Here is a 26,364-nt window from a genome sequence, read left to right on the forward strand (position 1 = left end):
CGTAAACACGCTCCAGTCTCCCGCTGCCCGAGTCGAGAGAGACGTAAACTCGCTCCAGTCTCCCGCTGCCCGAGTCGAGAGAGACGTAAACTCACTCCAGTCTCCCGCTGCCCGATTCAGCGTTGAGGATTCTCATCAGTGTTACTTGGGAGTTATACCTGAATTGAGGAGTCAGACAGACTGACAGACATACTTTACTGATCCCGAGGGAAATTGGGTTTCATTATAGCCGTACCAAGAATAGTGAAGAAATATAGCAATATAAAGCAATATAAATAATTAAATCATAATAAGTTAATCATGCCAAGTGGAAATAAGTCCAGGACAATAGGCTACTGGCTCAGGGTGTCTGATACTCCGAGGGAGGAGTTGTAAAGTTTGATGGCCACAGGCAGGAATGACTTCCTATGACACTCAGTGTTACATCTCGGTGGAATCTTGGCTGAACGTACTCCTGTGCCTAACCAGTACATTATGGAGTGGATGGGAGTCATTGTCCAAGATGGCATGCAACTTGGCAGCATCCTCTTTTCAGACACCACCGTCAGAGAGTCCAGTTCCGCCCGCACAACATCACTGGCCTTACGAATGAGTTTGTTGATTCTGTTGGTGTCTGCTACCCTCAGCCTGCTGCCCCAGCACACAACAGCAAACATGATAGCACTGACCACCACAGACTCGTAGAACATCCTCGGCATCGTCCGGCAGATGTTAAAGGACCTCAGTCTCCTCAGGAAGTAGAGACGGCTCTGACCCTTCTTGTAGACAGCCTCAGTGTTCTTTGACAAGTCCAGTTTATTGTCAATTCGTATCCCCAGGTATTTGTAATCCTCCACTATGTCCACACTGACCCCTTGGACGGAAACAGGGGTCATCGGTGCCTTAGCCCTCCTCAGGTCCACCACCAGCTCCTTAGTCTTTTTCACATTAAGCTGCAGATGATTCTGCTCGCACCATGTGACAAAGTTTCCCACTGTAGCCCTGTACTCCGCCTCATCTCCCCTGCTGATGCATCCAACTATGGCAGAGTCATCAGAAAACTTCTGAAGATGGCAAGACTCTGTGTTGTAGTTGAAGTCCGAGGTGTAGATGTCTCATCAATGTTAGCTAGAAGGTTACATCTCAGAGTTAAAAATCATCTCATAATGCCAAAATCTTTATACATCCCGAATCAACCATCGAGTAATGACTTGGTGTTAAAACCAAACCCACAGACAGTAGGTAAATTATTCAATTACAAAATTTTAAAAAGCCGCATTTTGATATAAAGCAGATGAAGTCATTCATTCGTATTTGTCTCAATGCATCAAAGAAGTTTTTGAATTTCAAAGGTTTTTTTCTCTTTAAAAGGATTTTTTCTTGAATTGTTAATAATTTTGAATTGTGTTAGTTGAGGAGGTATTGTGGTTAGCACAGAGGGCTAACCACAGATCTTGGTGTAACCACAGATGATATCGTAATATAATATTCAAAAGCATATTTCTCGTGATACTTTGCTATAGGCAAGTCTGGTTGAGTAAAGCAGTCATCCCTGACTTAGTCAGATAGTTTTTCTCATATTAGCTCATATTCTTCTCTTTACCCTTAAGCCTTCATCATGTCAAAAAGAAGGAAATGGAATAATGACTGTGCTTTGCTTTCACTTGCACAACAGGAAATGATGGCTTGCAAAAACCTCAGTGCATTCTTTGTAGCGTTGTGTTTTCCAACTCAAATCTGAAGCCATCCAAGCTTCAAGAGCACTTCAAGAACAAGCATGGCGGAGCTGATGTTGAAGGACATGATGTTGGGTCTTTGAAAATCAGAAGAGCTTGTTTTGATTCACAAGGAACTCTTCCAAAATTAGGTTTTGTTTCTGTTGAAAAACCACTACTTCTTGCTTCATACCAAGTGGCATATAAAGTGGCCAAATCCAAGAAGCCCCATACAATTGCGGAAGATCTCATCAAGCCATGTGCACTGGAAATGGCAACAATTATCCTGGGCAAAGAAACAAGAAAAAAATTTGAACAGGTTCCCCTATCAAATAATGTCATTCACAACCGAATCAGTGATTTGAGTGAAGATACTTTGGACTAAGTCAACTCAGATGTCAGTGCTAGTCCTCTTAAAATCTCTATTCAGTTGGATGAGTCAACTGATGTCTCCAGTTGTAGTCAACTCATCACATTAGTGAGGTATGTCAATGATGGTGCTGTGAAGGAAGATTTCCTGTTTTGTAAAGATCTGAAAACAAACACAACTGCAAAGGATGTGATGCAGCTGGTGAAAGACTTCTTTGCCAAACATGATTTAGATATCAAGGTCAGTGGTTCTGTGTGCACTGACAGGGCACCTGCAATGCTTGGAAATAAATCTGGCTTTTCTGCATTGATGAAAAAGGAGATTCCAGATTTGCAAGTTACCCATTGTTTTCTTCATCGGCATGCTTTGGCATCAAAAACATTGCCTCCAAATTTGAAGAAAGTCCTTGATACTTGTGTGAAGATCATCAACTGGATCGGAGGCGTGCTTTGGACCATCGCATCTTTAAATCATTTTGTGAGGATCTGGGAAGTGAACATTCAGTTTTGCTTTTCCACACTTTGTCCATTGGTTGTCACGAGGACAAGCTTTAACTCGCTTCTTTGAACTGCAGGAAGAAATCAAAGTTTTTCTGGAGGAGGTTGAATGTGATCTGGTTGGGGAAATGGAATCACAGGAATTCGCCCAAATGCTGGCTTACTTAGCTGACATTTTCACTCGTATGAATGACCTGAGTGTTTCTCTTCAAGGAAAAGGGATAAACATATTGAAGGCTTGTGAAAAGTTGAATGCCTTCAAAGAAAAGTTACGTCTTTGGTGTTGAAGGATGGAAAGAGGCAGTCTCTCAAATTTTCCTTCACTAGAAGAGACGCTGGATCCATAACTCCTACTGTGTGTGAAGAAATTGTGGCTGGAGACCTGAAGATTTCAGAAGAATGGATCATGAATCCATATTCCTACAATTTGGAGAAAATGTCAGATGATGAAGAGCTGAAGGAAGATCTTATTGATTTGTGGACAAATCGAGCTCTTGAAATGCAATTTGAAAGCAAGACCTTAGAGGAGTTTTGGTGTGCAGCACTGGATATGTTCCCAAGACTTGGTGGAAAAGCACTCTGTGTCCTCACTCCATTTGCAACAACATACTTGTGTGAATCTGGATTCAGTTCTCTTTTGTCAATCGAGACAACATCTAAGAATCGCCTGAATCCACAGGCAGACCTGCGGATCGGAGTCAGCAAGTAAGTTCCACGTTTTGACAAAATCATGAATAAGAAGCAGGAGCGAAGAAGTCATTGAATTTTATGTTTACAATTGGGATTGATTTTACTGTTTACAATTTTTTCTGAATAAATTAGAATCTAATTGCTCAATTTATATTTGCTTTTTACTCACTGAGTTAAAACCTTACTTTTTTTAGGTTCAATTTGTTCACCGGCAGTATTGTACATGGTTCAATTTGTGGTTCAAAAATTAGAAATTAGACTTCTTCATCTTCAAATGTGATATTTCTTTTGTAGGGGGTGCGAACATTAATCAAACATTTCCTAGGGGTGTGGGGCATAGAAAAGGTTGGGAACCACTGTTCTAGAAGGTTCCTGTATGCCTTTGTTTTTGTTCCGTGTCTGGTACTGTTAACATTGAAACTGATATATATGTAATGCCCCGGTTCAATTTTTTACTGCTATGCTGTCGGCATTTCATTCAGCAGTTCTGTAGGATCAGTCTGCTCTGCTGTCAGCCTGTCTGGGTTATTGTTGAAGATGAGGGATGGCAATGCTGAGGGCAGGTTTCTCTGCTGAGTGGCATAAGGTTGGGCTTGAGGGTTTTGTTTGGGGGGAGATGAAGAAAGGGATGCTGGGGAGAACCGGTCATGGGATATGACCCGGTGGGAGACCCGTTTATTCGAGATGCATCGCGAGCGACATTTGGAAGGTGGCGTGTGCTTTCACGCTGACCGTGGATCCAGCGTGTGAGTGACAGAGAAGTTCAAGATGATCTCCAACTTGTGCACATTGGACTGTTTAATTAGAATGGGCCCTTTTCTTTTTGTTATTCTTTACTAATCCTTTAGTTAAAATTCATAAATATAATTCCTTTAATCGTATGCAGTGTACTGTCTGTTATTTCGAGGCCGCAATTTGTAACAGGGTAGCAAATGACACAGCACCCACACAAACCGGGGTTTGGGGTGGGATGAGCCGGCGCAATGTCACGAGTTAGGCAGGACCAGAGAGTGACTTCCTAGACTTACACAGCCAAAGAAACCAGGGGGTTTCGTTTATCTTTCTCTGTGACTTCTGAAGCCCCATCCAATGGAGATGACATTCCGCAATCAACATTTTGGAACTGGCAACTTGCAACAGTCTGCCATTGGCCAGGTACCTGCGTTATCCAGCAGTTCCATGCTTTTCCATGTTGGCAGTGAGATATCTGTACTTCGAGAGTATCCCTGGCTCCACGTGGCCTCCGCAGGTTTAAGGCTGGCTTCAGCTCTCTCCTTGGGTGGAGTATCTGCATTAGTCAGTAAGGAGTCGGAGTGAGACCTCTGGAAAGGAAAAACATACAGCAGCTTATAGTGTGAAAATATACTCTTCAATTGTTCCTTCTTAACCCTATAATTGATTGAGTCAATTGAGAACATGGGACTCATCACCCCAGCCAGAGGGATCGCCATCTTCTCTGCAACTTCAAGTTGCCACTTTCCCAATTCTAATGATGACTGTCAAACACTGAGTCTGCTTTTCCCATCTAGGATGTAGCTTCAATTACTGACTGCTTCCAGTGTTTTCTGTTTTTATGTCAGAGCAGTCGATTCAGCCCAATAGATCATATAACATTTATAGCATGGAAACAGGCCATCTTGACCCTTCTAGTCCGTGCCAAAAACGTCCATGGCACATCCCTTCCCACCGTGAGTAGTTTCTACATGAAATACTGCCTGAGGAAGACTACACTTGTCATCGATGATCCCTGCCATCTAAGCCATGCTGTTTTCTCACAGCTACCATCAAGCAAGGGTCGTAGAAGCCAGAAGTCCCACACCATCAGTTCAAGCACTCCATTCCTGAAGCAACATGCACAATCCAAATCACTACATTTCTGCAAGACTTGCTCCACTTTAATCACTTTGCATTAAAATAGACTATGTAATTCTTTGTTCTAATTGTACTCTTTCTTGTAGAAATTGTGCACAATTTATGCTTTCTTGTGAGTGCTGTCGATGTGATGCTACATGCAGGTGGGTGTGCTGCGAGTACTCATTGCACCTGGACCTGCATGTACTTGTGCAGGTGACAATGGACTCAAATGTGATTTTAGATTACTGGCATCCGCATTGACTTTTTGATTTTCATGTAATGGTTGTGACATGAACTGACACGTTGGACCTTTAAGATGTATAAGGACAGTTTTTTTTTACTGAGCCCCAATTCTGGAACTCCCATCAGCTCTGGGGGGTGAGGGGCAACTCCATCACAAGCAGTGCAGTAGTTCAAAAAGGTGGCTCACTATTATCATAGAGTCAAAGTCATAGAGACATACAGTACAGAAACAGAACCTTCAGCCCATCTAGTCCATGCTGAAACCACTTGATCTGCCAAGTCCCATCGACCTACACCCGGACCATAGTCAACCATTCCCCCGCCATCCGTATACCTATCCAAACCTTCCTTACATGTTGAAATCGAGCTTGCATGCATCACGTGTTGGCAGCTCATTCCATACCCTCAGGACCCTCTGAATGAAGAAGTTTCCCTTTGTTCCACTTAAGCATTTCACCTTTAACCCATAACAGTGGAAAAAGACCTCAGACGAAGTCAGGAATCAGAAAGTGATCATGGTGGGACTAATGTGTTGAGCTGCAATGCAAGAAGTATTGCAAGAAACATGACGTTGTTATAACTTTTCACACATTAACTGGACTCCCAGACTGTAAAAGAACTAGATGGAATAGAATTTGTCAAATGTGTTCAGGAATGTTTCCTTGTAACACACACAAAACACTGGAGGAACTCAACAGGCCAGGGAGCATCTATGGAAAAAAGTACAGTCAGTCTTTCAGACCGAAACACTTCGGCAGGGTAGAAACTTCAACTGTACCTTTTTCCATAAATGCTGCCTGGCCTCTGGGTTCCTTCAGCATTTTGTGTGTGTGTTGCTCAGATTTCCAGCATCTGCAGATTCTCTCTTGTTTGAGGAATGTTTCCTTAATCAGTACATATATATCCCAATGAGAAAGTGCAATATTTGATCTCCTATTAGGGAATGAGACAGGGCAGATAACAGCAGTTTGTGTAGTGGAACACTTTGCATCTGGTGATCATAATACCATTAGTTCCAAAGAAAACATGGAAACTGATAGGTCTGATCCTTGAGTTGGGATTCTAAATTGGAGAAAGGCCAATTTTGATGGTATCAGAAATGATCTGGCATGTGTAGATTGGGACGAGCAGTTATCTAGCAAAGTGTACTTGGTAAGTGGAAGGCCTTCAAATGTGAAATTCTGAGAACAAAAGCTTGTCAGGATAACAGGTAAAGAAAACAGGTTTAGGGAACTTCGTTTTTTGAGAGGGATATTGACGCCCTGGTGAAGGGAAAGGAGTTGCAGAGAAGCTGTAGGCAGGTTGGTAAAAATGAGGTGCTTATGGAGTATAAGAAATGCAAGCAAGAGATCAGGAGGGATAAAAGAAGGGGTGACAAGGCCCTAGCAGACATGGTGAAGGTGAATCATAAGGGAATCAACAGATAGAGCAAAAGGATTGAAAGGGACAAAATTTGTCTTCTGGAAGTTCAGAATGATAATCTATATGTGAAGCCAGAAGAGATGGGGGAGATGGTAAATGGATTGTTTGCATCTGTATTTGCTCAGGAAATAGATGCAGAGTCTATCAGAGTGAGGCAAAGCAGAAGCAAGATCATGGACATGATAGAAATTATAGATGAAGAGGTGTTTGCTGTCTTGAGGCAAATAACGATGGATAAATTCCTAGGACCTGACAAGGCATTCCCTTGGACCCTGCAGGAGAAAACTGCAGAAATTGCAGAGATATAGCAGAGATAGCAGGGAGGGGCAGGTACATTCAAGGAAGTAGAGAGATAACAGAAGGAGACAACTGGATTATGAGAATGGGCAAAGAAGTGGCAGATGGAATACATTGTCGAGAAGTGTGTGGTCACGCACTTTGCCAGAAGAAACGAAAGAGTTGGCTATTTTCTAAGTGGAGAGAAAATTTTAAAAATTGAGATGCGAAGAGTCTTGGGAGTTCTTATGCAGGATTCTCTAAAGGATAATTTGCAGGTTGAGTCTGTGGTGACAAAGGCAAATGTGATGTTAGCATTCATTTCAAGAGGACTAGAATATAAAAGTAAGGGTATAATATTGAGACTTTATAAAGCACTGGTGAGCTCTCACTTGGAATATTGAGAGCAGTTTTACACTCCTAGTCTTTGAAAGGCTGTGCTGACACTGGAGATGGTTCAAAGGAGGTTCACAAAAATGATTCCAGGATTGAATGATTTCTCGAACAAAGAGCGTCTGATAGCTCTGATAGTCAAAGAGACAGGTCAGTGCTGAGGTGAGTGTCAATGGCTGCAGGCCACAGTCACACAGACAGTTCAGTGCTGAGGTGAGTGTCAATGGCTGCAGGCCACAGTCAGACAGACAGTTCAGTGCTGAGGTGAGTGTCAATGGCTGCAGGCCACAGTCACACAGACAGTTCAGTGCTGAGGTGAGTGTCAATGGCTGCAGGCCACAGTCACACAGACAGTTCAGTGCTGAGGTGAGTGTCAATGGCTGCAGGCCACAGTCACACAGGCAGTTCAGTGCTGAGGTGAGTGTCAATGGCTGCAGGCCACAATCACACAGACAGTTCAGTGCTGAGGTGAGTGTCGATGGCTGCAGGCCACAGTCACAGACAGTTCAGTGCTGAGGTGAGTGTCAATGGCTGCAGGCCACAGTCACACAGACAGTTCAGTGCTGAATTGAGTGTAAATGGCTGCAGGCCACAGTCACAGACAGTTCAGTGCTGAGGTGAGTGTCAATGGCTGCAGGCCACAGTCACAGACAGTTCAGTGCTGAGGTGAGTGTCGATGGCTGCAGGCCACAGTCACAGACAGTTCAGTGCTGAGGTGAGTGTCGATGGCTGCAGGCCACAATCACAGACAGTTCAGTGTGAGGTGAGTGTCAATGGCTGCAGGCCACAGTCACAGACAGTTCAGTGCTGAGGTGAGTGTCAATGGCTGCAGGCCACAACCACGGACAGTTCAGTGCTGAGGTGAGTGTCAATGGCTGCAGGCCACAGTCACACAGACAGTTCAGTGCTGAGGTGAGTGTCAATGGCTGCAGGCCACAGTCACAGACAGTTCAGTGCTGAGGTGAGTGTCGATGGCTGCAGGCCACAGTCACAGACAGTTCAGTGCTGAGGTGAGTGTCGATGGCTGCAGGCCACAATCACAGACAGTTCAGTGTGAGGTGAGTGTCAATGGCTGCAGGCCACAGTCACAGACAGTTCAGTGTGAGGTGAGTGTCAATGGCTGCAGGCCACAGTCACCCGGACAGTTCAGTGCTGAGGTGAGTGTAAATGGCTGCAGGCCACAGTCACACAGACAGTTCAGTGCTGAGGTGAGTGTCGATGGCTGCAGGCCACAGTCACACAGACAGTTCAGTGCTGAGGTGAGTGTCGATGGCTGCAGGCCACAGTCACAAAGACAGTTCAGTGCTGAGGTGAGTGTCAATGGCTGCAGGCCACAGTCATACAGACAGTTCAGTGCTGAGGTGAGTGTCAATGGCTGCAGGCCACAGTCACACAGACAGTTCAGTGCTGAAGTGAGTGTCAATGGCTGCAGGCCACAGTCACACAGACAGTTCAGTGCTGAGGTGAGTGTCGATGGCTGCAGGCCACAGTCACACAGACAGTTCAGTGCTGAGGTGAGTGTCGATGGCTGCAGGCCACAGTCACAAAGACAGTTCAGTGCTGAGGTGAGTGTCAATGGCTGCAGGCCACAGTCATACAGACAGTTCAGTGCTGAGGTGAGTGTCAATGGCTGCAGGCCACAGTCACGGACAGTTCAGTGCTGAGGTGAGTGTCAATGGCTGCAGGCCACAGTCACGGAGACAGTTCAGTGCTGAGGTGAGTGTCAATGGCTGCAGGCCACAGTCACAGACGGTTCAGTGCTGAGGTGAGAGTCGATGGCTGCAGGCCACAGTCACAGACAGTTCAGTGCTGAGGTGAGTGTCAATGGCTGCAGGCCACAGTCACAGACAGTTCAGTGTGAGGTGAGTGTCAATGGCTGCAGGCCACATTCACCCGGACAGTTCAGTGCTGAGGTGAGTGTAAATGGCTGCAGGCCACAGTCACACAGACAGTTCAGTGCTGAGGTGTGTGTCGATGGCTGCAGGCCACAGTCACACGGACAGTTCAGTGCTGACGGGAGTGTCAATGGCTGCAGGCCACAGTCATACAGACAGTTCAATGCTGAGGTGAGTGTCAACGGCTGCAGGTCAACACAGCATCTACCCCTAGAGATGTCTGCCCTGGCAGCAAGTGCACACTCAGAAGTCTGGGTCACCAAATCCCCAGGAAATTTTAGAAGCATTAGCTTGTTCAGTTGGTTCAAATGAACATCATTAAAAGGAAATTACATGCTGCAGAGTACAGTAATCGTAGTTCAGGAGGGAGCTTTGTCTACTAGAGTATCAAATAGCTTTGTGAATTGTCGGCAGAACATTGCCATTTGTCATTGGCAACAGAGAGATGGGATTACTGCTGACTGAGTCCCATATACTTAGCTGTTACATCAATGATACACCTCTTCAAACAGAGGAACTACACACAGGGTAATGGACTGGAAACTGGGAAGCACTGAGGAAGGACAACGGTATTCAGTCACCACTGAAATTCTGTCCAGAACTGTGATGCAGACAGCTACTGGAGGAGGAAACCAGCGAATCTAACATTACAGTTGAGTGACAATTTATCAGCTGACAAACACCAATGATGATTCATTGCAAAGAAATTATCAATGACTAATGTTATTTTGCACTCTGATTCCATGCACATTGATGGACTTGCAGAAATGAGTAGAAACATTTCAGAAAAACAGTCACAAATGTCAGTTGTATTTTCTGCAGGATCCAGTAGATAGTTTTGATTTGAACTGTGGGATTTACTGATGAATTACATCCAATCCATCTCACACAAAAATGCTATTCATTTTACAGTGCCTTGTGAAAGTCCTCAGTCCCTATCCCTTCTTCACATTAATGAATATTACAACCAGGGATTTTGATCCACTTAACTGAGAATTTTTATTTCTGAATCACATGATCTTTTTCACAGCAGTGCACCCCCCAGAAAAGAGAAAATTATAAAGCATGTAAAACTAAAAATGCAAAATCTGAGATGTGAGCAGTTTGAAAGTATCCATCTCCGCTTGCTCAGTATCCTCTCACAGTTATAACAGCCAGTACTCTCTTTGGATAAGTCTCTTATCAGCCTTGCTCAATGTAGTGGAGAAAGATTTGCCCAGACACAAGAGGTCCTGCAGATGCTGGAAATCCAGAGCAATACACACAATGTGCTGGAGGAGCTCAGCAGGTCAGGCAGCATCTATGAATGGGAATGAACAATTGATGTTTCGGGCCAAGGCCCTTCATTATAACCGGACATTTGCTCATTCCTGCTTGCAAAATTGCTCAACCTGTACCAGGTTAGTTGGGGAGCGACAATGGACAGCAATCTTGAGGTCTTACCAGATATGTTTTATCAGGTTAAGGTCAGCACTCTGACTGGACCAAAGATATCAATTTTTTTTATTTGAAGCCACTCCATTGTTGCTCTGGCAGTGTGCTTTGGATTGTTGTCCTGCTGAACGATGAACTTCTTCACCAGTTTATCCTTTCTGGCAGAGCCAGCAGGTTTTTATCCAAGATCTCTCTGTATTTAGCATTCATCTTCCCATCAGTCCTGATCAGATTTTCAGTCTCTGCTGCTGAAAGGCATCCCCACAGCAGGATGCTACCTCAGTGGGACGCGGTTACCTGGCTGATGTACAGTATTAGATTTACTCCACATGTATCGCTTAGAGTCGAGGCCAAGAAGTTCTATTTTCGTCTAATCACACCACAAGAACTTCTTCCATGTCGGTACAGTATCTTCTAAGTGACATTTTGCAAAGTCTTTATGGGCAAGGATGGATCTTTTTCTTAACCAGGGCATTTTCCCTGTCACTCTTCCATAAATATCCTTTTAGTGCAAGGCCTTAGACATTGTGAGGCCATGAACTTCATCTCCAGTTCCAACCACTGACTTCTGCAGCTCAATCAGAGTGACTGTTGGTGTTACAGTAGCCTCTGTTATATGTGCCATTCTTCTCCAGCAATTTTATTTAGAAGGCTAGTTGTGGTTTCATATTTTTTCCACTTTTTCAGAATGCACTGCACTGAGCTGCAAGGTACTGTTACGAAGGATGAACAACCCTGATGGGCAGAAGGGTGCAGAGTTGCCCATGCCCCCCCTTTTGGAGAATCGCAAATCATTACTATTTCGATGCTGCTAACAGGAGAGTAAGAGAGACAAAAGAAAACATGCCAGGACAGCTGTTACTGATAACAGCTCATGAGAGAGAATGAGAGAGAGAGACACAGATAAGAGGTAAACAAATTGGAACATCTGCTACTGATAAGAGAGGAGAGGAGCCATTGATTTACTGTTATTGTCTTTTGGAGAAGGATTGTTTACTTGGTACTATTCTGTTCATTGAAATTCCTCGGTGGACAGCCAGAGTGGGCTGGTTTGATGGGTTAAGTCATTCAAACCTGATTGACACCGGAGACCCCGTGAGTGGGGATAAAAGTGAGGTCTGGGGTGACCCCCCTCAGATGCACCAGGAGACACACTAGTGAGCATCAGACACCCACAAGAAAGTGTGGGGCATCGGAGACCGAACGAAGGATCGGTAAATTTCAACTCACAGTGTTTATAGCGAGGCTGGTGGGGGCTTGTGTGTGTGTCCACCCTTGCCTGGGTGATGAGTCAACCACAGAAGAACAGTCCAGCTAAAGGATGGAGGGGTCATACGTGAATGGCCACAATAACAACACATTGATGGATCAAAATCGTAAAGGAAGGTTGGCAAGACAATAGCTGTTACTGTTTGCGCGCTCTCACTCTCTCTCTCTCCAACAATTACAACACATCGACCAACAACTACCTCGGCCTGCATGAACTGAACTGAACTTTATATTTCCATGTGACAATTCATTATCCGCTAGACAGCGATAGAGCTTGTTTATTATTGATTATTATTACACCCACACTTTTAGGTTTGGTATTGCTAACGTATATTATCTGTATATTTGCACTGATATTGTTTTGTATATTTTTACTAATAAACGCTGTTGAAAATAGTACCAGCAGATTCCAACGGACACTTCTATCTTTGCTGGTAAGACACCCAGTTATGGGGGTATGTAACAGTACGTTCAGTTCAAGACGCACAAACAAGCTGGATGAACTCAGCAGGTCGGGCAGCATCCGTTGAAAGAAGCGGTTCGGGTTGAGACTGGTGAGTCCTGACAAAGGGTCTCGACCCGAAATGTTGACCGCTTCTTTCCACGGATGCTGCCCGACCTGCTGAGTTCCTCCAGCCTGTTTGTACGGCTTGAACTGACCAGAGCATCTGCAGTGTGCTTTGTGTTTAAGGTACGTTCAGTGCCTTTGAGATGGTCTTTCACCCTTCCCAGATTTGTGCCTCTCTATTATCATTTCCCTGACTTGCATTGAATGCTCTTTTGTCTGCGTTTTGGTTTGGTCTGTTGAATGTGTTGGGCCTTACAGAGGGCGGGGGTGTTTACTCAGGCAATTCTCCAATTGTATACATCAGCAGATTAGGTGAGTTGGTAAGGTACCATACAATATCACACCCGGGGAAAGTCAGCATGCTAACTTTTCTTTCGATTTGACAGGAAGCACAATGTTTGGTAGCATAGTTCAAAAGATCCTCTATTTCAAATCTAGAAAATGAGACAGTAACATGTGAAAATAGTCGTGGGGGCTGAATTGTTGTTCAAGGTGCCGTATCAAATTTGCTGACGTCAATATACAGCACAGGTCACCCAATCTTATTAGTAATTGGGAGGCACACGTTTAAATCCCATATGAAGTTGGGGAAATTAAATGCAAGTAATTAAATCTGGAATAACATGTTGGAATCAGTTGTGGAGCCATCAAAAACTCATTCAGGAAATGAATTTTCCTGTTGACATCCACAATAACATGCATGCAATTTCAGATCCACAGCAAAGTGGTGACCTTAAATTCCCACTGCAGCCTGCTCTGCTATTTCAGTAAGACATGCACTGCAAAGTATCCTGACTCATTACTCAGGAATGCAAGAGAGTGCAGACAATGGATACAGCTCTCACCAGCTTCGAGGACATCTGCACGAGGCAATGCCTCAGAAAAGAGGCACCCACCGTCAGAGACTCCCAGCACTTGGGACATGCCCTCTTCTCAATGCTGCCATAATGCAGGAGCTACAGGATCCACACCACAACACTTTCTTCCTCACTGTCATCGGGCTGTTGAACTGACACGAAGAATCCCAACTCTACCTCATATTACATTTCCCTTTTCTCTCTCTCTCTCTCTCTCAACTTGCATGAGTGTTGTTAGGTTGTTATGTTTACATTGCTGTAAGTTCTGTACAATCATGTATACAAGTTTATGTTAATTTAAATACATGTTAACTTACATTTGTGCTGCTAATGCAAAAAGTTAATTTTCATGTCATTAGTATTCTGTGTATATATATATATATATATATATATATATATATATATATACCTAAGACAATAAGTTTAATCTTAATCAGAAGTTGGCCTCGGCTCTACTTTTCTATCTCATATTCCTTTACTCCTCTGAATATTAAAAATGTCCCTCTCAGTGTTGAACACAGCCAGTGGTTTTGTCTTCACAGCCAGAGGCAGAGATCTGCAAAGACTCACAACCTTCATAACGAAATTCCTGCTCATTTCCATCTTACCTCATAACCCTTAAATCCTGAGACCGTGTCCTTCCCACAGTTCCAGATTTCCTAAAAGGGGAATATCCTTTAGGCATCTATCCACTGAAGTCACCTCAGTATATTGTTTCTTTGAAATTAGACTTAACTTTCTAAATCCCAATGAGTGTAGGCCTGCTTACCACTTTCTTATAAATCCAGCCCTTCCCAGGAATTAACTAAATGCTAGCTGTGCAGATATCCTTCCTTAAATAGAAACCAAACTGTACATCGTGGTCCAGGGTGAGATCTCACTCTCCCTGATCCTTTCACTACTTTTTTACTTCATCCCCTTTTCAACAAAAAGCCAATAGTTTGATTCTGTCTTTATTTTGATTATTTTCAGAAAGTACATGCTAACTTTGGTTTTTGATTGTTTCCAGAGAAATAGAAGGTAGTCTTCAACAATGTTTAATATAATAATTAACAATTGGCAAGTGAATGTAGGTGATTTTTGAATGGCACGATCACTGGTGGCACTCCAGGTAAGAGCGAGTTAAGTGTATTGAAAATCAGCTCAAATGCAGGAAGAAGAGAGCAGTTGTTTCTCAGAGTGGAGACCGGTGGCTCTTGGTGTGCCATAAGGGATGATGTTGGGACTCAGTTACTTAGAATTGGACCAAGAATTGGGTTATGACTGTCTCATTTACTGATATACAGTAAAAAAAGTTTATCTTACCTGTTGTTCATACAGATCAGATCATTACACAGTGCACTGAGGTAGAACCAAGTCAAACAATAACAGAATGCAATAGCAGCTACAGAGAACGTACAGGCAGGTGGCACACAAGAAGTAAGGTCAGAACAGGGTAGGTGTGAAGTTAAGAGTCCAATTTGAAATACTAGGAAACTATCTGATAATATTATAGCAGTGTGGTAGAAGTTAATTAAAGGATTTTCATGTAAATGCACAAAGTATGATCTGCAAATTTGTAGGTGAAATAAAATTAGCAAGTTTTATTGATAAGGAAGAAGATTATTGTACATTACAGTGAGGTCTTGGTCACTTAGAGAAGTGGACCAAGTGGTAACAAATTGATTTCAATTCAGATAAGTGTAAGATAATTTGTTCTGTAAAGTCAAACAAGAGCAGAACTTATACAATGAAAGGGAGGGACCCAGGGATACAGTGAAAGCAGCAGCAGCAAGGTAGATAAGGTGGGGAAAGAACGTGTTTAGCATGCTGGCCTTCATCAGTCAAAGTACTAAGTACAGGATTGGGACTTCACATTGGAGTTACACAAGTTGCTGGTGAGACCACACAGTTTTTATCACTCTGTTATTGGAAAGATATAGTAACACTGGAAAGGATGCTGAAAAAAGTGCAGGAATGTTGCAGATCTAGAGGGCCCAAATTATATGAAGAAGTTGACCAGTTTAGGTCTTTATTCCTTGGAATGCAGGAGAGTGACAGGCAACCTTACAAAAGCACTTAGAAGTAAGGATGGCACAGATAAGGCAGATGGTAACAGTCCTTTCCCCAAGACAGAGGTGCCCAACACAAGCAGGTATAGATTTAGAGTGAGAGAGAAAACATTTGAAAGGCACCTGGGGGAAAAATGTCTTACACAGAGGATGGTGCTTACATGGAATGAGTTGCAAGAGGAAGTGGTTGAGGCAGGTACAATCATATCATTTAAGAAGTACTTGGATAGGTACATCGAGGGGAGAGCCTGGAATGCTATAGCCAAACACAGGAATTGCAGACATTTGGGTTAGGGTTTGGGTTAAAGTGTACCCCTGCTGCATAGGGGTCAAAAATAATGACAGTGTTGCTCGCTGCACTGTTTGCAACAGTGACTTTTTTATTGCCCGTGGTGGGTTAAATCACTGTTGAGGTGAGTTTAACAGGTGTCATTCGTTCATTATCATAGCTAACGTTATTAAACTAGCTGGCTTGCTGCTCTATTGTAGACATCCCACCTCTCCCGGGTGTTCCGGGAGTCTCCTGCAAGTTGATGGTGCTACCTCTGTGGAATGAGTTTTTGCAGGGTGGGATGTCTGGAATTGGGACGAGCTCAGTGGACAACATAGCTGATAAAGAATTGCTGAACCGAAGGGCTTGGACCTGTCTGCATTCTTCTATCCATGAGGAACGTTTTATCCAACATGACATAGATCATCTGGAAGGTTGATTAAATTGAGGTGGTACATTTGGGGAAGGCATTAAGAGTGGACACAGACAAATTATAGGTTCCAGGGAGTTCTGCTGAACAGAGAGACCTTAGGATATAAGTTCATAGATCCCTGAACGTGGTAGCACACATGATTAAGGTGCTGAAGGAAGCACATGTGGTGTGTGCCTTCATTGACCAAGGCATTGCCTATAAGAGCTGGGATGACATGTTACAATTTTATAAAATATTGTTTAGGGCACACCTAAAGCTTTGGGTGCATCTGGGTACCACACTGGAGAAAGAATGGGATTGCGTTGGATGTTGCCTGGATTGGTGCATTCCAGGTACAGGCTGCGTTTGTTTTCCTGAGAGAGGGTGACCTGACTGAATTTTATAAAATCATGAAGATAAAGATAGTTAGAACCCATTTCCCATGGTTCCAGGCTGAGAGGGAAACTGAGGGATATTTTTCAGCCAGATGGGAATATATCGAAGTGAAACTGAAAATTGACCTGGCCGCTCCTGCTTGCAGTATGGTTCACTCCTATTGCTGGAAAAGAGCTACCTTCACCTGCTCTGTTCTCGTTGTGACTTCAGAGTCACAGAAATGTGATTGATTCTTAAATGCCCTCAGAAAATGCTCAACAAACCACTGTAACTGGGAATGGAGATGGAACAGCATCACCAACCATGGCTGTGTAGATTGTCCCCACTGAGGAGTGAGGAAAGAGTGCAAGCTTCCACTCGTCACTTTCATTTTCCATCCCAATCTGCCCTCGTTTTTAGTCCTAGCTTTGAGGAACAACATCTCATCTACTGACTTGGCAATCTATAGCAGCCAGGATTTAATGTTCAGCTCAGCAATTTCAGGTATTTCCTGCAGTTCCTGTTCCTATTTCAGATCGGCACACTTGGCTGTATTTGCCTTTGATAACTTCAGGTATTGACTGAAACTTACTTCTTCATCGGTCCCATTACAAGCTGGTTTCACCTTGCTCTCCTTCAGCGCCCTATGTTCCTCATCTTTCACTGGCCTTCCCCTATATTCCCTCCACCTCTCCCCGTTCCCCTGCATCTTAAATCTAGCTAACCCTTAAACAAGACAAAAAGAATAAAAAATACGCAAATACAAGCCATCAGAAAGGAGCAATCTTGTTTCCTGGCACCTTTCACACCCTCCAGCACAGTCAAAGCACTCTCCAGGAACGCTGAACTGTTGTAAACGCAAAACAAGACTCCACAAACAGTAGAAAAACAATGGCCGACTGCCGGTTGGCAGCCAAATGGAGTAGTCGCAGAGAACGTGCACTCCGTCCTTCTTTCTATTTTCACACTCCTTCTTCCCCCTTTATGTACAGTACAGGATATATTGCTTTACACTGCACTACCCTGATGCACTGCGCAATGAATTGATCTGTATGTACAGTATTTAAGACACTTTTCACTGTATTTTTCTACACTTGATGAAAGTAAACCAATTTTGCAATTTGATATAAGTTTATACAATTATAAATATATATGATTAGGAAAGGTGCAGAGTGTTTAGATCTTTCCTCAGGGTAGAAATGTCAAATACTAAAGAGCATAGCTTTATAGTGATAGGTGAAAGTTTAATGATCTTTCAGGCAAGCTTCCCCTTCCCTGCCCACCCTTCTGCTCCTCCACACACTCAGTACCAGGGGGTGTGCTACAAGCAGACACAACATTTAAGAGGCAATGTGAACAGACATGGAATGGAGATGCTCAGAACTCCAGATCTATGAAAGCACATGGGATGAGTTTAATTTGGCATCATGGTCAGCAAAGACATCGTGGCACAAAGGGCCTGTTTCTTTGCTGAACTGAAGTAACCCATCTTTTCCGTATGAAGCAACAAGCGATCTACAGCGGGTTGACGAGCAGCATCAATGGGAAAAGGAGCTCTTTTTTTTGGGAGAGTCTAGGACTAGAGGACACAGCTCAGAATAGAAGAATGCCCCTTTCCAGCAGAGATGAGGAGGAATTTCTTTAGCCAGAGGGCAGAGAATCTGTGGAATTCTTTGCCACAGACAGCTGTGCAGGCCAGGTCATTGGGAATACTTAAAGCGGGGGTTGGTAGGTTCTTGGCAATTAAGGGTGTCAAAAGTTTTGGGGAGAAGGCAAGAAAATGGGGTTGAAGATAAAAAACCAGCTATGCTGGAATGATGGAGCAGATTCGATGGGCCAAAGAGCTTAATTACTAATTCTGCTACTAGGTCTTATGGAAATCCGACTTGAGGTTTTCTGAATTTCTTCAGAACCACAGAAATTCAAGAGATTTATTAGGATGTTACCTGGATTAGAGAATATTACTTATAAGGAAATGTAAAAACTCGCTGTTTCCTCGAGGGCGTCGGAGGCTAAGGGGTGACACGTATATAAAGTTACAGAAGACTTAGATGAGGGCTGTAAGGATATTTTTGCAGGAGCTGAAATGTCATTTCTGAGAGGGTATAGCGTTAAGGTGTGTGTATGTTTCAGGGGGGGGGGGAGGAGTACCAGTAAAAGCTTGTTTACTTTGCATAACGGTCCAAAGAACTTGCTGACAAGCATCTCAACTTCACCTCGTGGAACCACACCAATGCCAGGTCAGACGGACAAGGGAACAGCACACGGGGCCTTTCCTTCTTCAACTCCACTTGCCTTCTCAAAACCATCTGGCTTGTTACCTATTGACCAGTGCCTGCGGGCCAGGGACCGTGTTCAGTAAAACTGCGCTTCAACAAATTTGAAAACAATTCCTGTAAATTCAGCCCAGGAAAAGAGAATGTCAGTGACAGTAGCAGAGATGACCTGAGAGCACTCCTCGTTCCCGCCTTTCGCTCCGCTCTCCCACTGAGAGTCCTGACACCTGACCAGGTTAATTTCCCAATACCAGATCAAGTACAGCTTCTCCTCTTGTCAGCTTATCTATATATTGTGTCAGGAAACCTTCCCGAACACACCTAACAAACTCCACCCCATCTAAACCCCTCATTCTAGGGAGATGCCGATCGATATTTGGGAAATAAAAATCTCCCACCATGACAACTCGGTTATTATTTTACCTTTGCAGGACCTGTTTCCCTATCTGCTCCTTGATATACCTGTTACTATTGGGCAGCCTATAAAAAATACCCAGTAAAGTTATTGACCCCCTCCTGTTCCTAACCTCCACCCACAGAGACTCCGTAGACAATCCCGCCATGGTGTCCAGCTTTACTGCAGCTGTGACACTATCTCTGATCAACAGTGCCACGCCCCCACCTCTTTTGCCTCCCTCCCTGTCCTTTCTGAAACAAAACCTGCCACTTAAAGTAACCATTCCTGCTCCTGAGCCATCCAAGTCTCTGTAATGGCCACCACATCATATCTCCAAGTACTGATCCACACTCTAAGCTCATCCGCTTTGTTCACAATACACCTTGCATTAAAATAGACACATCTCAAACCTTCGGACTGAGCGCTTCCTTTCTCTATCACCTGCCTATCCGCCCTCTCACACTGTCTACAAGCTTCCTCTATTTGTGAGCCAACCTCCTCTTCCCCAGTCTCTTCAGTTCTATTCCCGGCCCCCAACAATTCTAGTTTAAACTCTCCCCAGTAGCCTTGGCAAACCTCCCCAACAAGATATTGGTCCCCCGGGATTCAGAAAAGGTCTCAATGATCCAGAAACCTGAATCCCTGACCCCTGCTCCAATCCCTCAGCCACGCATTTATCCTCCACCTCACTCTATTCCGATTCTCACTCTAACATGGCACAGGCAGTAATCCCGAGGTTACTACCTTTGCAGTCCTGCTTCTCAACTTCATTCCTAACTCCCTGTAGCCTGTTTTCAGGACCTCTTCCCTTTTCCTACCTATGTCATTGGTACCAATATGTACCACGGCCTCTGGCTGTTCTCCCTCCCACCGCGGGATATATTGGACGCAATCAGAATCATCCCAGACCCTGGCACCTGGGAGGCAAACTACCATTTTCCTGTGTCCACAGAATCGCCTGTCAGACCCCCTAACTATAGAGTCCCCTATCACCGCTGCTTCCTCTTCCCTTTCCTACCCTTCTGAGCCACAGGGCCAGACTCTGCAAGAGGCCACTGTCGCTTCCCCCAGGTAGGCTGTCTCCCCCCAACAGTACTCAAACAGGAGTACTTATTGTCAAGGGGTACAGCCACAGGGGTACTCTTCCCCTTCCCCCTCCTGTCTGTGACCCACTTGTTTGTCTCTCGTGGTCCCGGTGTGACCACCTGCCTGTAACTCCTCCCTATCACCTCCTCGCTCTCCCTGACCAGGCGAAGGTCATCGAGCTGCATCTCCAGTTCCCTAACTCGGTCCCTCAGGAACTGCAGCTCGATGCATCTGGTGCAGATATGGCCAGCCAGGAGGCTGGGAGACTCCAGGACCCCCCACACCTGACACAGCACAGAAAACTGGCCTCACACACATACTTCCTACCTTGCCTCGTCCCGTTACCGCCTAAGCCCATTGAGCCGAAGCCCTACCACTCTGCTGCCTCTCACTCCGCTGCCCACTGGATACGGCGGTCTCCTTTTCACACGGGCTGACATCACGCGCCTGTGCAGTCTCGCCTCTCTTTAACCCGAGTAGTAAAAAGCTCCCTTCGCTCCGAAAAATCAGCCGTTCACTCGCAGCCTTCTTGCTCCAAATATCTTGGGCCTAGATCTTAGTTCAATGCTTCCCCAGCTATGAAATGAGTGAATTGATTTTTTCAATCCAGGGTCAATGAAGGGGCCCAAATGGAGTCAAATTTGAACGATTCAATATTTCTGGGAAAAGTTATGCACCCTTCTGGCATGAGTGTTTGTAGTGGCGCAAACTGTAGTCAGAGGTGCCAGTGTTTCATGTGAAGATCTGCAGTGAGTCTGGAGTATGTTTCATAAAGTAGTTTCACAAAGAGGTGCTTTAAACAACGGGCTTCCCCGTATGCTTACTTCCTCTCTCAAGAGCCTCCAAATCCAGCGCAACATTTTATTTCTTTGCAATCATGGTATAGCTGATCAGATTTTAACCTCAGAATTAATTAGCTGATTGAAATTCAAATTTGTTGTAGGATTTGAAATCAAAGCCCAGAGTTCTGGGACTGGTCCGGTAATAACCACAACACAGATAAGGACAAAAGATGGTGACATACACAGTCTCTTTCTCATATAACAAAGTAGCTGTAAATTCATTTTGACATCTCACAATGTTTCCAAACAATTCTAATGCTTCACTTAAGGTGAAAAAGCTTTATTTCTTCCAGAAATGTCTAAAATTATTACATTAAAAAATTGCCAAGCATACTCCAGCAGAACTGTACAGTGGCTAGACATCCCTGAAGTGCTTACAACTATTTCCCTAAGAGTAAAATGTTTGAAATGTTGTTTTTGTTCATACAGGAGCTGACCTACATTGACCTGTGGTCATAAGGGACCTTTGGCCAAAGTTACACACAATGGGGTGTGAGCCAGTGGAAGAGGAGGCAGGAGCTTGATGAATCGTGTACAAAGCCAGTCAGGACAAATGCACCTCGAGAAATTCTTAGCATGAGAATCACTGTCTTAATGACTGGCTGCTACATTTATCTGAAATGATGGAGTAGGTTCATTTAGATAAACCCCACAATTAATCAGTGATGCCCTAAAAGGACACACCTGATGTAAAACTAACCCGAACTTTCCCTACATTCCTAAGAAGAAGGCCATCAGTGTTTATGTGCTCATTAATATGTAGATTGCCAATTTACTATTAACCGGTAACTTAATTGGGATAGACTTGAACAGAATGATCAAGTACAGCTCGTTTACATCAAAGGTAAACAATACTGCATGACTGACTAATTGAATGAAATACGTTCAACTTCAGTTTGCATTTAAAATTTGGTGAACAGAGCCATTACATTGATGCAAATAGACATAGCAAAATATCCAGGGCAACCACGTCTAGTTTGATTAGCATAATGAATAACGATAAAAGCAATGAGTTTTGTATTGCAGTGATACGCTAAAACAGGTCATTCTCAACGGCTGCACACTGGGAATCATTCACGGAGCTCCTGAGACTTTCTAATATCATGATGGCTGCTCACAGCAGCCTTAGGGAAGTTTTCGATTTAGAGATATCTTCCGGCCATTGAAGCCACACCACCCAGAAACCCTGACAGTGCTGATTTAACGCTAACCTAATCACTGGACCATTTACGATGACCATTTAACCTACCCAGTACGTCTTTGGACTGTGGGAGAGACTGGAAGACCTGGGGAAATCAAATACATTCCATAGGAAGATACACAGACTCCTTACAGAGGGTGGCAGGATTGAACTCTTAACTCTGATGCCTCAAGCTGTAATAGCACCATGCTAAATGCTATATTACCGTGGCAACCACGACTAATCACATCAGCATTGTTGCTGATCAGAGACTTGTTGTCCAAAGATATTAATCCAAGAAAGCTCACCAATGCATCTACTTCCTCAGGAGGCTAAAGAAATTTGGCACGTCTCAGTTGACCCATCAATTTTTACCAGTGCACCATTCTGATGCCTAATGGCTGGATATGACTAACATTCAGCACATGACACAAGAAGCTGTGTAGTTGTGGGCACAGTTCAGCACATCATCAAACCAGCCTCCCCTACCCTCCCCTCCAAGGGTTCTGTCTGGACTTTTCGCTGCCTCAGTAAAGCAGCCAGTAAGACCAAACATGAGAAAATCTGGAAATACCGTATGACCACAGATGCCACCCATTCCAGACGTTCTCTCCTCTCCCCTTTTCCATCGGGAAATAGATACAAAATATGAAAACTCATACTACTAGGTTCAAGGACAATTGTTATAAGACTAGCTGTTAATATCTCACAATGAAGAGTCAGTCTTTTTCCTTGCTGCGGGAGATTTCAGCAATCTTTTTGATAGCAGTATACATTCCACCTCAGGCCCGTGTCACACAGGCTCCAGATGAACTGAGTGATGTGATCAACAGGCATGGAACAGCCTATCCTGCTGCCTTCCCCAGCATTTTGGTCAATGATTTGGACTACAGTATTAATGGATTTGTGGCTAAATTTGCCAATGAAACAAAGATAGGTGGAGGAGCGGGTAGTGTTGAGGAAATAGAGATCCTGCAGAGAGATAGTTTAGGGGAATGGGCAAAGAAGTGGCAAATGAAATACAATGTTGGAAAGTGTATGGTCATGCACTTTGGTGGAAGAAGTAAACAGGCAGATTATTATTTAGATGGGGGAGAGAATTCAAAATGCAGAGATGCAAAGGGACTTGAGAATCCTTGTGCAAGATACCCTAAGGGTTAACCTCCAGGTTGAGTCGGTTGTGAAGAAGGTGAATGCAATGTTGGCATTCATTTCTAGAGGTACAGAATATAAGAGCAGCAATGTGATGTTAAGGCTCTATAAGGCACTTGTGTGCAGTTTTGTGCTTCTTATTTTAGAAAGGATATACTGACATTGGAGAGGGTTCAGAGAAGATTCACGAGAATGATTCCAGGAATGAAAGGGTTACTGTATGAGGAACGTCTGGTAGCTCTTGGGCTATATTCCCTGGAGTTCAGGAGAATGAGGGGGGATCTCATAGAAACATTCTGAATGTTAAAAGGCCTGAACAGATTAGGTATGGCAAAGTTATCTCCCATGATAGGGGAGTCTAGGACATGATTTCAGGATTGAAGGACATCCTTTTAGGACTGAGATGCAAAGCAATTACTTTAGTCAGAGGGTGGTAAATCTGTGGAATTTGTTGCCACAAGCGGCTATGGAGGCCAAGTCATTGGAGTATTTAAGGCAGAGATAGATAGGCTCTTGATTAGCCAGGGCATCAAAGGAGGAGTGGAAGAATTGGATCAGCCCACGCTTGAATGGTGGAGCAGACCCAATGGGACGAATGGCCTACTTATCTAGATATAAGATGTACTATATCTTCTGGTCTTATCGAATTTTAAAGAGGCCAGCTTGGAAAAAGTCACTAAATAATTGCCATCAAGAAATCATTTGTAGTATCAGAAGAAACGCCAGACTGCACCGCCACCAAGAATGCTTACCCACACTTGGGGAAGTCTGATCACCTGGCTGCACTTCCACTCCCGGAGTACAGGCAGCACCTGCGGTGAGGACCAAGAAGGTGTGGACAAGGGAAGCACAGGGACACTTACAGGGCAGCATTGAATCAGTTGACTGGACCGTATTCAGGGATTCATCTTTGTGACTGGGTGAGTGTGCAGCAGTTGTCTCCGACTTCATTAAAACCTGTGTGGATGAGTGTGTGCCTACAAAGACTTACTGTACATTCCCAAAACAAAAGCCATGGATGAATCAGGGGACACACACAAAATGCAGGAGGAATTCTTCAGGCCAGGCAGTATCTATAGAAAAGAGTATGGTCGACATTATGAGCCAAGACCCCTCACCAGGATTGGAGGAAAACGATAAGGTATCAAAGTTAAAAGGTGAGGGGAGGGGAGGGAGAAACACAAGGTAGGTGAAAATGGGAGAGGAAGGCTTGAAGTAAAGATCTGGGAAGTTAATTGGTGAAGGAGATACAGGGCTGGAGAAGGGGGAATCTAACAGGAGAGGACAGAAGGCCATGGAAGAAAGATGATGAGTATAGAATAGTACTATATAATAGTATAGAAGGCTGGCATATAGAGTTAGTACACTGGATTAGTATAGAACAACACATTGGTCAGCAATGACATTAAAGCACAGGTGAGCCTCACTTGGAGAACTGTGAGCAGGTTTGGGTCCCTTCTCTCAGAAAGGATGTGCTGAAACTGGAGAGGGTTCAAAGGAGGCTCACAGAAATGGTTCCAGGATTGAACGGCTTGAAGAGCGACTCTTGGCTCTGGGACCGTACTCACTAGAATTCAGAAGAATGGAGGGGCAAGCTCACTGAACCCTATCGAATGGTGAAAGTGGATGTGGAGAAGATGTTTCCTATGGTGGGAAAGACTAAGTCGAGAGGACACAGCCTCAGAATAGAAGGGTGTCCATTTAGAACACAGATGAGGAGGAATTTTTTAGCCAGAGATTTCTTTGCCACAGGGAGCTGAGGAGGCCAAGTCTTTATGTATATTTAAGCTGCTGATCAATAGTTTCTTGACTGGTCAGGGCACGAAGGGATACGGGACGAAGGCAAGAGATTGGGCTGACAGAAAAATTGAACAGCCATGCTGAAATGGTGGAGCAGACTTGATGGGCCAGATGGCCCAATTCTGCTCCTATACCTTATGGTCTTATAAATCCCAAGGAGCTGATCTGAATCCCAAGATATCAAAAGAGGCAGCACTAGAGATGGTCAAATGGCCTCACAAACAAGAAGCTGGAAAGTGATTGATGACCATAGCACAGGTGTTCAGAGAAATCTGTTTGAGTTTGCATTAAATAAAAACAGAAACTGCTGGAAGCACTCAGCAGGTCAGGTAGTGTCGATTGAGGTAGGAACAGAGATACTGTGGAAAAGCCTTTCATTTTGAATTCATGAGATGGAACTGACAAACGGAATTTTTCTTATGAGATACAGAGACAGGGAGAGAAAATGGAATCCCAGGAGGAGTATTTGAGAGTGAAAATGGAGGCAATGAAAAAGAAGCAAAATGCAAAGCTGTGTGAGATACTTAACAGATCAGGTGGTACTCAAGGAGAGAGAAAGTTTGAGCTAATGTCACAAAACATGACCAGTTCTGAAGCCAAGAGAAAAAGAGCAATATGTCTAAAGCTGGAGAGAATCAAAATAAGTTCTGATGGCTACAATGAACTCAGGTGGATGATGAGGTGCTGTTCTTCAACTGGGGCCTCATAAAAATAGGACAGGAGGCCACAGACAGATGGTTAGAAACTACTGCATCCTGGGCTTCCTCACCAGGAGACCACAGTCTGTGGGGTCAGAAATAACATTTCCTCCTCACTGACAATCAACAATGGTGAACGTCAAGGATGTGAGTGTAGCCCACTACTCAACTCGCTCTACACCTACAATTTGGTGACTAGGCACAGCTCGAACACCATCTATAAATCTGATGATGACACAAGTATTGTTGGCTGAATTTCAGATGGTGATGAGGAGGTGTACAGGAGCGAGATAGGTCAGTGATGTCACAGCAACAACCTTGTCACAAGTTCAATGTCTTGTGGCCAAGGAACTGATCCTGGC

General features: G+C 44.1%; 1 protein-coding gene across 1 annotated transcript in view; it reads right to left on the minus strand.

Annotated features, from left to right (window-relative positions):
- The window catches only part of LOC132378624 (rab effector MyRIP-like), a 561,180-nt gene that overhangs the window by 43,343 nt on the left and 491,473 nt on the right, over positions 1-26,364 (minus strand). Inside the window, exon 9 of the mRNA XM_059945729.1 lies at positions 4,411-4,573. Within this exon, the coding sequence (XP_059801712.1) occupies positions 4,411-4,573 (163 nt within the window). The remainder of the gene's footprint in view (positions 1-4,410; positions 4,574-26,364) is intronic.

Source organism: Hypanus sabinus, chromosome 20, assembly GCF_030144855.1.
Source record: "Hypanus sabinus isolate sHypSab1 chromosome 20, sHypSab1.hap1, whole genome shotgun sequence".
In the NCBI taxonomy this organism is placed as follows: Eukaryota; Metazoa; Chordata; class Chondrichthyes; order Myliobatiformes; family Dasyatidae; genus Hypanus; species Hypanus sabinus.